General features: G+C 47.3%; 1 protein-coding gene across 1 annotated transcript in view; it reads right to left on the bottom strand.

Moving 5' to 3' along the window:
- Positions 1 to 14121, bottom strand: part of UBTD2 (ubiquitin domain containing 2) — a 44014-nt gene extending 29893 nt beyond the window's left edge. The window contains exon 1 of the mRNA XM_005523682.3: positions 14045 to 14121. Within this exon, the coding sequence (XP_005523739.1) occupies positions 14045 to 14114 (70 nt within the window). The 5' untranslated portion in view covers positions 14115 to 14121. The remainder of the gene's footprint in view (positions 1 to 14044) is intronic.
- Between the last annotated feature and the right edge of the window lie 1242 nt (positions 14122 to 15363).

The following is a 15363-nucleotide window of genomic DNA, read 5'->3' as shown; positions in this document are numbered from 1 at the left end:
ATGATTTCCTTCAAACCCTGATGAGGTGTGATGATGCTGAAAGCCAGCCAGGACACCCTGCTCTGCAGGCCCTCATGCAGAGGGTGTTCAAACGTGGGGCTGAACCTTCTGGATGATGCCACCAGGGAATTTATTATAACAAACCCAGACTTCATAAAGTCATTGGGTGGTTTGGGTTTGAAGGGATCTTAAAACTCATCCAGTCCCAGCCTTTGCCATGGGCAAGGGCAGTTTTCACTATCCCAGGGTGCTCCAAGCCCCAACCTTGAACATTTCCAGGGATGGGGCAGCCACAGCTTCTCTGGGAAATCCATTCCAGAGCCTCCTCACCCTCTGAGGGAAGAATTCCTTCCCAATATCCCATCTCATGGTGTGAACCCATTCCCCTTGTCCTGTCACTCCAGGCTCTGGCAAAATTCCCTCTCCATCTCTCTCAGGTAAAACTGCTCAGGAGCTGCAGAGTGTTCAGAGCCCACCTCAGCACAGCGTTTATTTGGCTTTGCTGCATTAAACCCTTCCAGCAAACCCTGAAATCTGGGTAATTCAAGGTATAATGCTCAGGACAGATGGCCAAGTCCATGTTCCCAAGGATTTTTTGGCTGAACATGCCATGCTTGCCATGTCACTGCTGCCAGCACAGCAGTCACAAATTCCAGGAGGGAACGACCAAAAAAAAGCCTCCGAGTTGGTGGCTGATTTTACAATGACCAATGATTAAATTAGCTTAGTTAAAGGATCTAACACCATGTCTTGAATTTATTCCAGTGTCACAGTTATTGGCAGGGATAAAGTTTCACATGAGCCAATTAACTAAATGCACTATTACTGTATCTCAGCTGCTTAAGCTCATCAGTTAATTAAGAGCTCAGTGTAAGCTGAAAATAGGAATCTTACCTGACACACATCCCAAACATACATTATCTTAATGATTTAATTTTACACTTCCATATTACATTCCTCAGGTGCCTGAGGAAAACTGAAAGGCGATTGCTTGGTTTAAAGAGAAAGCGAAAGTCACATAAACATTTACAGATTTCATCCAGGAAACTGGATCTCTCAGAATGATACTTGCTGCTTTATTCAGCCCTATTTTACAGGGTAGTTTTTCATGCTAAAGTTAATATTTCACATTCAGTTTTGAAACTCAACTCCTCTCTTTTCAGTCATCCCCCAGGAAACTCCAACACCCGCGCTGGATGAAGCTCAACAGCTGGAATTTGGTGTAGAACACACGACCAACCTCTCAGCCATAAGGAATTCCTACCCTTCGAGTGCACATTTTGTTAAGAAATCCACATTTATCCCCGAGTTAGAGAGAAGTAATAACAGATAAGGACATCAGTGGATTGCTCAGATAATTAGAAAGCAATCTAAGCTAAAAGGAAAAACGTGCAAGCCTTTGTTCTAACTTGTATAAATACCTGGATGTCTTGTACATCCAGGAGGGGAAAAAAAAACCCTAAACCAACCCAATCCTGTAAATGGGAGCACATCAGCAAAAGCAGCCTTAAAACTCCATCCTTTCAAGGCCTTGTGGATGTACTTGAGGAAAAAATAGCCTCAAGGATTATTGATGTAACCAGAGAGCGTTTGGGTTGGAAGGGACCTTGTGGGACATCTGGTGCCACCTCTGCCGTGAGCAAGGACACTGCCACTGCCCCAGGTGGCTCCAAGCTGCCCTTGGACACTGCCAGGGATCCAGGGACAGCCACAGCTTCTCTGAGCACCCTGTGCCACTGAATCCAACCCCAAAATGCCCCAAATTAGGAACTTTTTTTGTTCCAAGCACAGCCAGCAACTTCTGCTGCTCTCCGTCAGCTGGAGGGAGCTTGAAGGAAGCACAGGGAACTGCCCTCTTCATTTAAATTGCTGAAATGAAGCGAGATTAAAGCAGGCAGAGCCTTTCCACCTTTAGCAAATTAATCTGATCTCTTTCTGAAGTCCCTGAGCACACGAGGCTTTAGCTCTATTAATGGCCTGGGCGATGCTTGCTCAGTGTTTCCAACAGGCACAGCAGCCCTTAAGTAACTTCCTTTCAAAGGCAGGGATGGCAGAATTTGATTGAAAACGCATTTAATTCTGCTCAGCTCGGGGCAGGCTCAGAACTGGCAGCACAGTGACGATGCTGGCAATGCTCTCAGTTGTTACAAACCCAGCAAGAGCTGAAGCAGGGCTTGGCTGTGGGCTGTGCTTGTCTTTTCTAAAGAGGTGCTCACCGTAATGCTCAAGGAACTCGTTTCTCCTGCGGCACCCACTGCAAGGCAAAAGCTGAGCTCTTTTCTCAGGACAGATGCACTTTTCCTGCTTTTCCCCATAATTTAAAACATAATTGATGTAATAACAGATTAAATAAGTGTGTGAAGATGCCGGGATTTAAAATGTCTGCAAGGAAAGTTTTGAGTTCAAGCACAACTCTCCATCATTAGACAGAGCCTCTTTTCACCCCTGCTCCCCTTTCTGCAAGGGAAAATAGTTTCAAATGGAAGGGTGAGACTGGTAATGAGAATGCATTATTAAAAAGAGATTCTTATTTCAGCCATCTGAAAACAAGAGCCCACCTCTCCCAGGCCTTTTCAGGGCAGGTGTGATGGTTTGGTTCAGGGAAAGGAACTCCTGAAAGCGTTGGGGAAATCAAACCCCAACATCCAAACCTGCTGATTTAACTGCAGCAGTTAAAAGAATTCATAAGAATGGCTGGATGCAAGTCCATGGCAAATTCACTAATTACTGTGCTCTAATGAGCAAACCATGCCCAGGAAGTGCTGATTCCACAGCTCTGAACAAAAGCATCTCAAAGCCCAGAGCAGCAGAACTGGGGCCACTTTCAGACCTGTGGAAAAGCTGAGGATGAGCAGAAGAAAAATTAATTTAAACAATGTTCCCATCTGAGCAGCATCCACACAGCTCCCCCCTTCACAGGGGCCCGTTATTAGCATCAAAACTGCCTTTAACACACAATAATCTTTGCTGAAATATCTTGATAGAAAAATGCTCTGTGAGAAAAAGGGCTCCTAATTTATTAACCTACAACAGAAACCAGCAAAAGTTGGGAAAACACAAAGAAAAGAAACGGGTGCAGATCCCTAAACCTGAATTGCATGGCAAGAGTCCCCTCAGCTGGAAAAAAATCCCCTGATTAATTTATAATAACGAAAGGAGACATGTGAAAGAGGGAAGGGTGAATGCAGTGAGCAGAGAGAAATGCACTTTATCAATGGGAGATGAATTCAGCCTGGAAATTTGGCAGGCAAAGCAATCAGATAGCGACAGAATCCTTGAGCAGGCAAACCTGGAAAGAGTTTCAAGACAAGATTAGATCAGTTGGTAGAATTTCTAAGACAGAACATTCTGTTTGACACAGCACTGAAGCAGAAATACAGAAGCCTTTGGCATCTTGGACGTTGCAGAACTTTGTTCTAAGCTGAATTGTCACTACTTAATAAACTGGATTTTTAGCAGGCTCGATTATCAGCAGCTCAGCATCCCTCTGGACAGAGCTGCCAAGAAATGCTTCCTCCCCCAGCCCTAAATATCTACAGTATTTTCCTAACTAATGTGAGCTCAATGCAAATGATTAACTCTTGGCAATAAGTTTCCCAGCACAATAAGATAAAATGCTAATGTGGCTCCTTCCCCAGTCCTGCAGCACACCAACCATCAGGAAAAACATGATCAGAGTCAGAAAGAATTGCAGTTGCATTCCTAAGACCAAAAACCTCCTTTGGGATGGATAAAGCAGAAAAAATTTAAATTCCATAAAGGAACCTGTTGATTTCCCAAAGCAGTATTGTGAAGAAGTTGTGGTAAGCATCAATTTAAATAAGTTTACTTTAAAATTCTTGAGGAAATTTGCTCCCTGAGAACTGATCGTGACTGATCCTGGGATGGATGAAGGCTGGGATTGAGGAGTGTTTGGAGCCCACCCATTCTTGTCATGTTAAAGATAAAAAAGGAAAAATTTGGGTTCCTGTTTAAGTGGGTGATTGTGTTTTCCTCACTGCTGAGCACCAACACTCCAAAACCCAGCAGATTATTTCAATTTTCCAGCTAAAATGTCAATTTTCAAGCTGCCAGAGTGATAATTTAATCAAAAGCCAGAACTTTTCCTCCTCAATTGAAACCTAATTCTTACAACACCAATATTTAGGAGAATTAGAGAGGGCACAAAACTAAACCACCTCTAACAGCAGCTGAGAAGAACCTGTAATATTTTCTAAAGATTTGTGTTATTCAGAACAAAAACCCCAAATACAATTCAAGTATTTTTAGAGGTTTACAGAAAATAATCTCAGTCTACACTCAATTACAAAAAGTCTCTATTACGAGGCAGAGCTCAAGAACTAAAAGCTTATTTACAAGTGAAGGATTTTTATTCTGGTACTGCCTTGTAACACCAAACCACAACAGCCACGCTCGCTTGTTCTGACAATGCTGCTGCTCCTTTTCTATTCCCAGCCGCCAGACTAAAATCTTGTATTCCCTGTTCTATTTTGCAGGAGTTTCAGATAAAGCCAAACCCGTGCCTGTACTATTTTTGGAGCTATTTTGGTGCTGTATTATAAGGAGAGCCCTGGATACACACAAGGAATGTGATTTGTTGGGATGCACGAAGGCAGGGAAAAAAGGGATTTTGCTGGGGCCATCCAATCTGTGACTGACTGGAAGTGTGTGACTTCAGTCAAGCAATAATCATGTGGTTTTCTGTTGAAATTCGAGCTTTTTTGGCACCAGAACTACTTTTAGATCTGGATAAACACACAATGGAGATCTGTGGATGTGAAAAACACACAAAAGAGTGAGAACTCATCTCAAATGAGCATCTAAACCTGTCTCAGGATAATATCCAATATTGATCAGCACTTCACAGAAGGTATTTTTGTTCTAAAAGAACTCATATTTATAGCAACCCATGTGCTTTTCACGAACTCATGTGGGCACAGAGCAAAAAAAAAACCACAAAAAAAAAAAAAAATCAGTCTGCTACGTGTTTCACCGAGCCAAGTCATCAACATGCATCTCACAAGTGAAATCTAACTCTTCAAAAAAATAAAATTTAAATAGCTCTGTGACAGCTTTCCTGTTCTTCAGCCCTCCCAGTGCTCCCCCTCAGCTGGGAGCTGTGATTTCCCACCTGTTTCAAAAGCAACTTTGGTCATTTCAGGCACTGGGAGGATGGAAATGCCCAGGGAAAGGGAGACATTGGCTCATCCTCAGCCATCAGGGCACTGGCAAATCTGGGAATGCTGCTCCTTGGCACTGGCAAGCAAATATATCCCATCCACCAGGGAAAATACATCCAACCTTTGGATAACCATGCTGCTGTCGCTGCTCTGCTTCCCAAAAGCACTTCCCACCTGCTCCTTCCCTGGCTCACAGCCAGCTCTGCTGGGTACCAACGGGATTTGAACCTTTATCGGGATTTTGAGAGAGCTGGGACCACTTCATGATGTTTTAAAGCATGATTTATTATTCTTCTTCCATGGTCTCATGAAGGAGTGAGAGCACCTTCACCTTGTTCACCAGATGTTCTTAGCCAGGGGTCACAAGACCACAGGTTACAAGAACTTTTAAAGATTAATTAACCAATAAACTAATGCCACAAAAGAATGTTTCTGCTTCTACACCAATAGTTAATTATTTTGTTTTATATGTCTTCACTGCAGCACAGACTTCCTTAGCCAATCGTACAATGACACACAGAACTACTTGTTATAACTTCAACTTATTACTTTTTATAATTAATTCTATATCTTAACTTTAAAACCTTAAAACTTCCTACAACCTAATTTAATGTCTATTTAAACTCACATTCTTACTCATGATTCTAAGTCTGGGAGTTTTCTCCAAGACCTCAAACCAAACCCTGTGTCTATATCCAAGCTTGCATTTACAAGATTTTGAGACCTTTCTGTGCTTGGAATTCCCACATACCCGCACTAAAAAAATATCTAAAATTGCATGTTCAAAGATTTGAGTGTCCCCTTTCCACTCAGAGGGACAGGGATGCAGTGCAAGGGCTCATTTGGAAGCTCAATATCCTGCATTAAAAACATTCTTTTGACATACCCAGCTTCTGTGTGCACCTGAGATGGAGAAAAGCACGGCCAAGCCCAGTCTGGAGACACGAATCCAGCACGTGTGGCACGGGCAGTGCTCGTTGACAGCTTTTCCTGGAATTGCTTCGTGCAGCCAGAACACTGGAATTAACAATTTTTCCTTAAATTCTCCAGCCATTATCCTGTGCTTGCTGATGCTCTGCTGCCACAGCAGCGTGGGGCCAAAAAAATCCCAGTTGGCAGAGAGGAGAAAATGGAATTTGGTAGCTGCAGGTACCCTCTGCTATTTTGTAGGTGCTCTTTTATAAAGAGTCTGTATTTACCCACACAGGCAGGAAATCACAGGAGATGAGCGTTCCGTGGCAGGGAAATAAAGCAACAAAGTAAATGCCACGGAGAGATTCTTCTGCTGAAACCACAGTGCCCTTCATCACAGCATGGGAGCAGAGATGGAGCTTCATGACTGAATTTTAAAAATAGAAAGGTAACAAGCTTCCAATCCCGAAGTGCTGTGCTCTGCTTCCGATGCCATTTCAGGCCCTGGGAGTGCTCTCAAACAGCACACAGCTCCTCTGGGAAAAGGTGAAAAATGCCTCCCTCCATCATCTGTTGTCTGAACTAAGAGAATTATTTATAGTCGCTACATTTATTATACATTATTGTAAACTGGAAGCTGTTACGAGCTATAAAATGTTTATCATTTCAAGGGGATGAAAAGTAATTTGTTTACAGAAAAGTGGGGGGAAGGCTAGGCTCAATAGATATGTTTTAAGAGTAAACTTTCCCTGTTAAACATGTGCAGAGCTACCATGCAATCCCCAGCTCTGTGTGACACATTTTTCCCATTTTAGCCTCCAATCTTTTCCCCCTGGGCACTACCTGTTCTCGCTGCAAACCACTGAAGCATTTTTCACTACCATTTGTGAAGTGCCTCTGCTTTCATGGCTGAGAACGTGGGGGAAAAACCCCATGACAGATCATACAGAAACTCCCCAAATCCCCTCCCTTCCACCTGATCTGCAGCACAAGGATGTCTTTATACACACACACACATAGAGATAGGCACATACAAAATCCTCCAGCACATCTGAAATTCTCCAGAAGGGAAAAAAAAAAAATCAGCGCTTCAGAGCTGTGCCCATCTCCTCCCACAAATGGCTTTCAAGCAGGGCTTTGAATTTTCCTTTTTAAATCCTGTTCACTGAGGAGAGGGGGAGATGGGCAGGGAAAAGGACACTGAGAAAAGGCTGAAGGGAGGAGCTGCTAAAACTGCTCTGATCCACAATCCCAGCAGCGTTTTTGCTTTGGGAAGAAGGATTTCCAAATGTTTCCCATCAAGGCCTGAGAGGTCAACTGGATGTGGTGCAGCTCCTGCAAATTGATAGTGCCCAATAATTGTTCCTGCATTTATTACCTGCAGTGCCCTTGCATTTCCCAGTGCTCAGGATGAGACTGATGGCACTTTAAATATTCAGGATTTAAGACAATTTTTAATTTACTAATAGAACAAAACCACTTTCTGCAGTTTGCTGTGCCCCATCTTTTGTCACTTGCATTAATATGAGGGTGCCAGGGCCAGCACGAGGCAGCAAATGCAAAATTCAGGTTCCAGCTGAACCTTAAATAAAGCACAGGAGACATTTTCCCTGCACACAGGTCAAACAGTGCAGGATCAGCTGACATCCTGTGCTGGAGGTGTTTTCCACATCCAGTGCCACCAGCATTCCTGCTGCTTTGGGATGCTGCAGGATGCTTTGGATCCATCAGCTCTTCTGCTCACTCAGTCTGCAACACTGAATTACGCTGCAAACACAATCCCCACGGCGGGGGAAACCTTTTTGTTTTCTTAAAAAACAAGGAAACAAACCAAACAAACAAAAAACATCCCTAACAAAACTGACAGTTCATTTATTTCCTAAGTAGCAGAACATTTCTGCTTTGTCAGCTCTAAATTGCCAGACAACACAGAAGCAGCAGATGAAACTGCAACTGAAAAACCTCAGAGTGCAAGAAAAGGGTTTTATTCTAGTCAGGAACCGGGTACTGATCCCAGCTTTTCTATTCCCCCACAGAACAGCCTTTCCCTCCCGATTTTGGGTGACTGAACCTCAGCACTCTCATAATGAGTCTTGCAAAAGAAGGAAGAGTTCTCCAGAGCTTCCAGTAAACCCCACAAACCTCCCCAAGCTCCACCCAAAGCACCTGCAGAGGTAGGAAAGGTGAAGGTGAACCGAAGGATCATCCCTGGCTGGACATTCCATAGCCAGGAGATGCCCCATGGACACTTCCCTGCTCCATCCTGGATGGTGGATTCCTCCCCCAAAAAATCCTGCACTTTCTTCTACAAACCATAAATGATTTGGGGAAAAAAATACCCCAAAAAATTAAAAAAAAAAAAAGGATTAAGAGATAAAACCCAAAGGAAATATTTGTGGGAAAGGAGGTGGAATTTTAAGGGGCTGAAAGCCAAGGTGGCAAACTGAAAATAATTTGTTTAAAAATGTATCAGACATTTCTACACAGTGTCTGTCTAGAAAAGAGGATGAAGGTGATTGTGACATCACACCCTAAATTATAAAGAGGAGTTATATTCCCTTCTCAGCCATGGTCATTTGGTCCTGAACTTTCCAGATCTTTCTATTCTTTCTTTTTTAGAGGTAACCAAAGCAATTAAGGCCAACTTGATCCTTCTTTGTACCTGCAAGAAGACTCACAGGAATTTGCAACTTAACTGCAAGGCAAATCCGTATTTCAGGCTTCAACTGTATTATAATTTGTGACTCATAAATTATATTATTCAACATTCACATGAAAAATAATAGCTATCATATTACTTGCTGCAATGAGAGTGGATGGCTGCTTTGTAGAGTTTATTCAAACTGGCAACTAATAATATTTTCCATTTATCAAAAATCTCCAAAGCACAATGACTGTTCAATTTATTGTATTTAATATTCAGTGAAGGAGGATGTTGTCGCTTTCAACACTGCAATCCCAAACAAGAGAAATTAAAATAAATCACTTCATCCAGAAGCCAAACAAACAATTACATGGAGGAACCAGCCAAAAAGGAAACCAAACAGCTTCGTTTGCCAGCCCTTATTAACAGCAAAAATAACACTTTATTTCGGATTCTGAGAGCTCCTTGTTATCACCTGGAAAACAAAACCAAGTCTCCAAGTTTACAAATTAAAAGTGTCACAGCAGCAGAGCGACATGCCAGGAGGAGATGAATTATCAGAGGTTGTCAGCACCAATTCCCAGATCCTAATAATCTCCAGGAGGCTGTGGGTGCCCAGCCTTCAGGAAATAAGAATTATTAAGGACTACTTTTATTCCAAAGCCGTGATAAAACCCACATAAAACTCTTGTGGAAAGCACACGTTCATTTATATTGAAAAAGACTTTTAGGATCATGGTTAACCCAGCACTGCCACCTCTAAACCACATCACGAGTGCTCCATCTACACATCCTGGAAATACACCCAGGCATGGAGCAGGAAGGATCTGGAGCAAATTTCAGAGCCATGCTAAGCTTTTTTGATCATTCCATTTTAAAAGACCCCAACAAAACCAAAACAAACCATACAGAACACCCCACAATAGGACCCAACAGCAAGGCCAGCTCTGATTTATGAATATTTTTGTCAGCTCTGTATTCCAGACCAGCAAGAACTACCTGAAATCCAGAGGTGTCTCTTTCAGATGGCAGTGGAAGCCCAGCTAGGTGCTGTATAAAAACCATCACAGCCTGCACCCAACAGCTCCAACCCACTGAAAAATCCCTCTGGGAGACTCTTTGTGCACTCCAGTACAAAAGGGAGGCACCAAATGCTCTTAAGTGCTCAGTCATGAGCTACCCGTGGCAGCCTGGCTGTTTTAGTGCAATTGTGAGCAACAAATCTCACTGCTTAATATGCAAATTCCCCTGGTCAGTCTTGCAGAGAAGCACCATGAAAGCAGTTATTGTGACTTCCAATTAGCCATGTGATACGCAGCCCTGCACAGCACTCAAGGAAAATATTTAAGGAACTGTTGTCCAGTTGCTGAGAGCAGAGGTGGAGGACAATATTTGCTTTTCTCTGAGTTTATGAAGCTCCAGCGCTGCATCAAACTCCACGGGAGGAGTTGATAGTTTGAATAACCTCCCATGCTGGCAGCTCTGTTTCCACTTGGCCCTGTTCTGGCTGCTGGGTGATGGGGGCAGCAGGAAAGAAGACAAATTTCAAACGGAATCAGCATCTTTGCTCCCAAGGAAGGGCGATAAGAACTGCAGCAGGCAGGCGAGCATCGTGTCACGGAGAGCTCAGCGGCAATCAGACAGCTGTAGCCAAAAGCCTTAATCTGGGATGACTTGTGCTTCCAGCCCCTGTGCTCCCTGCTTTTCCCTCATTCCACACCAGGAACTGGCTCACTGAACTTCACCAGGTTGGACAAAGTGATATGCAACTCCTGAGTGGGGTGAGAGTTTGGCATGAGAGAATGAACAGGTTCCTCCTTCTCGCTGCTCCCCTCGGGAAAGAGAAATTGAGGAAAGACCTGCCCATGGGGATGGGAGCTGGCACAGCTCTCCTGGGTTTGCTCAACACCTGATGTACAGACACAAGGGCAGAGGTTTCCAGCCCAAATTCCAAGCCCAAAGCTCTTCCAAAAACACAGGTGAGGAGCTGGCAGCCTGGGAAGTGGCTGCAGAACAGTTATTTCTCCCCTGGTCTCACTGTCCTGCAGGAACTCGGGCACCCCTGGAACAGATGTAGTGCTGGGCTCCCAAAACCTTGAACCATCAGGTGGGAGACAGCTGAGCTAAAGGGATGAGCTGGGGAAAACCTGTCTATAAACCAGTTAATGATGTTCTTTAAGGACTCCCCAGTAAATCCACCCGACACAGTTTGGTTCTGCTGGGTGACAACACACCGAGCATCAAGACAGGAACTTCTCCTGTCTGTGCCAAACAATGTCCTGGTGAAATGAAAACTTGCTAAAAAGAGCAGTGCTAATGAAACAGCTGGTACCAATCTGCAAAGCCCATCTCATTTCCAGCCTGATGGGCAGAGCAGCATCTGTTAAACGCTTGGTGAGGAACAGCCTCCTCCTCCTGCTCCGGTCACTGGGCAATAAGCTGGGCTTTGATTAGCTCCATCTCACGCTTGCACACACACCTGAGGATCCACAGCAGCTCTCCTGACACACACACACAGGCATCCTGACCTTGAAAAATGCCCATAGTTAAGAGACAAAGGAAGCACACGTGGCCAGGACATGCCGTCAGCTCTGCCAAGCTGCACACGAGTAACGGGAAGCGCCGGCCGTGGACAAAAACACTGAGGAGAATACAGGGATGTGACAAATCCTCCTCTCGACTCCAATAACACAATTGAGCACGATTCTGCCACTCCCCACTGCCCTGGAATAAATTGAAACTGAGATGAATCAGACTTGAGAGCCGGCTCCCACTTTCACCCAGCACTGCTGTCTAATCAAGCTCTCGAGCGCTCGCAATTCTCCGGGAAACTTTTCCATTCTGGGGAAAAGACAAAGCCTCTCCAAAATAAGTCCATCACTGGCAAGTAAGAATCATCATGTTCCAAAACACCTTCCTAGGATTTCGAAATGTTCTGGCCCTGCTCACCGACAGCAATCTGAAAGAGAATGTAGAGGGTTAGGTCACAACCCCGGAGCTGAGAGAAACGAGCCTCACTTGGGGAACAGGAAAAAGTCATCTCTCTGCACAGGTGTAAACTCCAAGTCATGTTCACTTGTGCTTCAGCTGCTTCATTAGCTGATGCCTCCAGACAGAAACTCCCTGGAGAGAGCAAGTCAGGTTTCACACTGGGTGAGGGCACACTGGCAGGATTTGTAAGCTCCAAATCAGCGCAGGCTGGACTTTGACATCTGGGGAGTCGCGTTTAGAGAAGAGACTCGGAGCTTCTTCCAGCCTAACCTACCCCCCCTTTCCTCCTTGTGGAGAGGCAGGAACAGATCTGTAGCATTACACAACAGACTATTGCACACTGGAGCTGATTGTTTAAGACAGTCCTAAGAAGCTCATAATTCAAGTGAAATTTCAGCGCTTCTCACTTCAGCGAGACAACCTTAAGGAACATTACCCTGAGAGCATGAATCAACACGAGCCAGCTGACACGAATTTCACATCTCTTACATCTTGAAAGGCCAGCTGCTGTTGTAATGCACCAGGCACAATGGGTTGTTTAACCCCAGAGCAGCAGTGCCATGCCCTGGGAGCACCAGGCAGGGTCACAAAGCCTGGATGGAGCCTGCCCACCTCACATGCTGCTCTGGGCCGTGGGATCTGTTTTACAATATCACCCAAACCCCCATTGTGTTCTTCTCCCATCTCATTCATTCCATAGCACAGGTGAGATAAGAGCAAGGAAATTAAACCGAGCCTATTTCTGTGGCATGATCTCACCTCATAACGCCAAAGCACATTTCAGGACAGGCACCGGTGGAGCTTTTAATGCTATTTTTTTTTGTGATTCCTGCTGTTCTTTTTCTTTGACTGGTCCATTCTGCTTAGCACTCCTGCAGGTTTTTACTGGTTGGTAAAGCTGCTTAGTACAGATGCATTTTAGGTAATCCACGTCTTCTCTTTTTACTAATAGAGTAAGGAATATTCATGCTACTCAAAGCTATAAAACTCCCTTTAGTGACACTGATGTGATTAAATCCACAGGAGGCTGTGGAGCCTCCCTCTCTGGAGGCATTCCAGATCCACCTGGATGTGTCCCTGTGTCACCTGCTCTGGATGACCCTGCCTTACCAGGGGGGTTGGACTGGATGATCTCCAGAGGTCACTGCCACCCCCAACTACTCAGGGATTCTGTGAAATCCCACATAGCTCTCAGCAGCTGGAATTCTGCTATTTCCACGAACTCTGTCTGGCATTAATCAGCAGATGGTTGGTTCAGATACAACTCCAAGAGCTGCATATTTTTACATTACGGAATGACAGCAAAGTCACTGATAGGAAGAACACTCATCAGCTGGGCCATCCGAAATAAAACCAGACTGATAAATAACATTCTGTAAGTCCCAGGGGAAAACACAGACCTGGATCAGCAATTCTGCTCCTGAAATCTGTGGACCCTGCATGTGTGAGGACTACTTATAAGTCAAGCGTCCTGTTGGCAGGCTGACTTTAAATGACTATAAAACACACACAGCTCAGCTGGAGAACATCAGGGGTCCGCAAACCTGAGAGCATGGGAAAAGCAAGCGTTCAGGCATTTAGCTGGAGAGAAACACGACGGTAAAAGGCTGCTGACACTGCAGCAGGGCTGGCACAAGGCTTTGCTCCCCAAACGAGCGACAGAGACCACGCTGCTCCAGCATCTCCAGCCGCCGGGAATGGCTGGAGCTGGAGCAAAGCACCTCTCTCGGCTGAAAAATAAACCCCGGCCCCGCAGCAGTGCCAAGACCTGAGCGAGCTGAGGAATCATCTTCCTCACACCACAAGGAGCGGAGCCCGAGGAAAACAAACTTCGGGCAGGCCCTTTCCCCAGCCTGGCTTTATTTTAGCAGCGGCCGCGTCTCTGAGCCCCCCCAGACAGACCCGACACCGCTCCCCGGTACTGCCCGGCGACGGAACCCCGGCAGAACCGACGGCAGAACCCCGGGCAGAACCGACAGCAGAACCCCCGGCACAATCCCGGGCACAACCGACAGCAGAACCCCCGGCAGAGCTCCGGGCAGAGCCCCGGGCAGAGCCCTCAGCTCGCCGGGGCCGCGGTGCCGGGCCGGGGGCTGTGTCCGTGGGGCAGCGCCCGCCGAGCGCCGCCGGCCCCGGCAAAGTTCGGGCGAATCCGCGGGAGAAGCCGGGGGCGAAGGCCGAGGACGATCCGGGGGGTGGTCGGGGGATGATCCGGGGCAGCAGCCGGACGCGGCTCCCCCGCCCGCCGCAGGCCCCGGCCCGCAGCGCCCGCCCCGGGGTCCCCCCGCGGCGCCCCCGGCCCGGTACCGGCGCTCACCTCCGGTGCCGTCCGAGTTCTCGTTGAGGCTGCCCGAGGAGTCGTGGTGGGAGCCCACACACCCGCCCATGGGGCCCGCAGACCCGCCGCCGAGCCGCCCCCCGCCCCCCTCCCCTGCACCGCGCTCCCCCGCCCGCCGGGCAGGCGCGATGGCTCCGGACCCGCCTCCCCGCTCCGCAACACCGCCCCCGGGGCGCGGCCTCGGCCCGGCACCGCCCGGGACCGGCACCGGCACCGCCTCCGCTTGGGGCCGGCACCGGCCCCGCCTCCGCTTGGGACCGCCCGGGCCCCGCGCCGGCACCGCCCGGGACCCGGACTGCCTCCGCCTGGGACCGGCAGCAGCACCGGGCCCGCCTCCGCCTGGGACCGGCACCGCACCGATACCGGCACCGCCTGCGGCCCGCGGGACCGCCCCGGCACCGCCACAGGGACCGGCACCGATACCGGCACCGCCACAGGGACCGCCCCAACATCGACACCAACACCGGGACCGCCTGCGGCCCGCGGGACCGTCCCGGCACCGATACCGCCACAGGGACCGGCACAGGGACCGGCACAGGGACCGCCTCTGGTGCTCTCCCGACACCGACACCCAGGACCGGGACCACCCCAGCACCGACACCGGGATGCGGAGCCACCCCCGCGGGTGCCGGGCTGTGTTTATTATTTTATATTATATTATTTTATATTATTATTATATTTTGTTTATTACCGTGCAGCCCGCGGCTCCCCCGTGCTCTGCTGTGCTCTGCCCCATCCCCGAGGCGCTCCAGGATGGAGCTCCGAGCATCCCGGCCCAGGGAAAGATGTCCCTTCCCATGGAATAAGAAGATCCATCCCGACCCAAACCGTTCTGTGATTCCACGATTTGTCTCTGCGCTCAAAGAGAAAATCCAGACTCGGATAAATCCCTGCCCTGCTACCCAGCCACCCACCCCTGTGTTATCACACTGCCACTTTGAAATAAAAGCTAAACAAACTCGGTGCTTTTTGGTCAATCTGACCAAGCAGGCTCCGGTTCTCTGAGAAGAAAAGTTTGACTTTTGTGCTCTTAATGCCCAGCTGGGTTATCTCATTTCGGCAGCAATCCCACCCTGGGACTGGGGAGTTCCAGTTCCTCCACTATCAGATGCACTGGAGCGCCTTGGAATAATCAGCAATAAGTCAGAACGCTGAAAAATGGGAGCAGACAGTGAGAAAATAAAGCCTGGTAACAGACTGTGCTCTGGGTTCCCCACACGCTCTGCTATACATGGCAGCTTCATCTTCTTGTACACAGAGCAGCACAAAACAAAACTCAAGCTGAGCATATTTTTCCT

Source organism: Pseudopodoces humilis, chromosome 17 (assembly GCF_049639895.1).
Source record: "Pseudopodoces humilis isolate 2021_Gansu_Grassland_sample_001 chromosome 17, ASM4963989v1, whole genome shotgun sequence".
Lineage (NCBI taxonomy): Eukaryota > Metazoa > Chordata > Aves > Passeriformes > Paridae > Pseudopodoces > Pseudopodoces humilis.
This window is presented reverse-complemented; position numbering and strand designations above follow the sequence as displayed.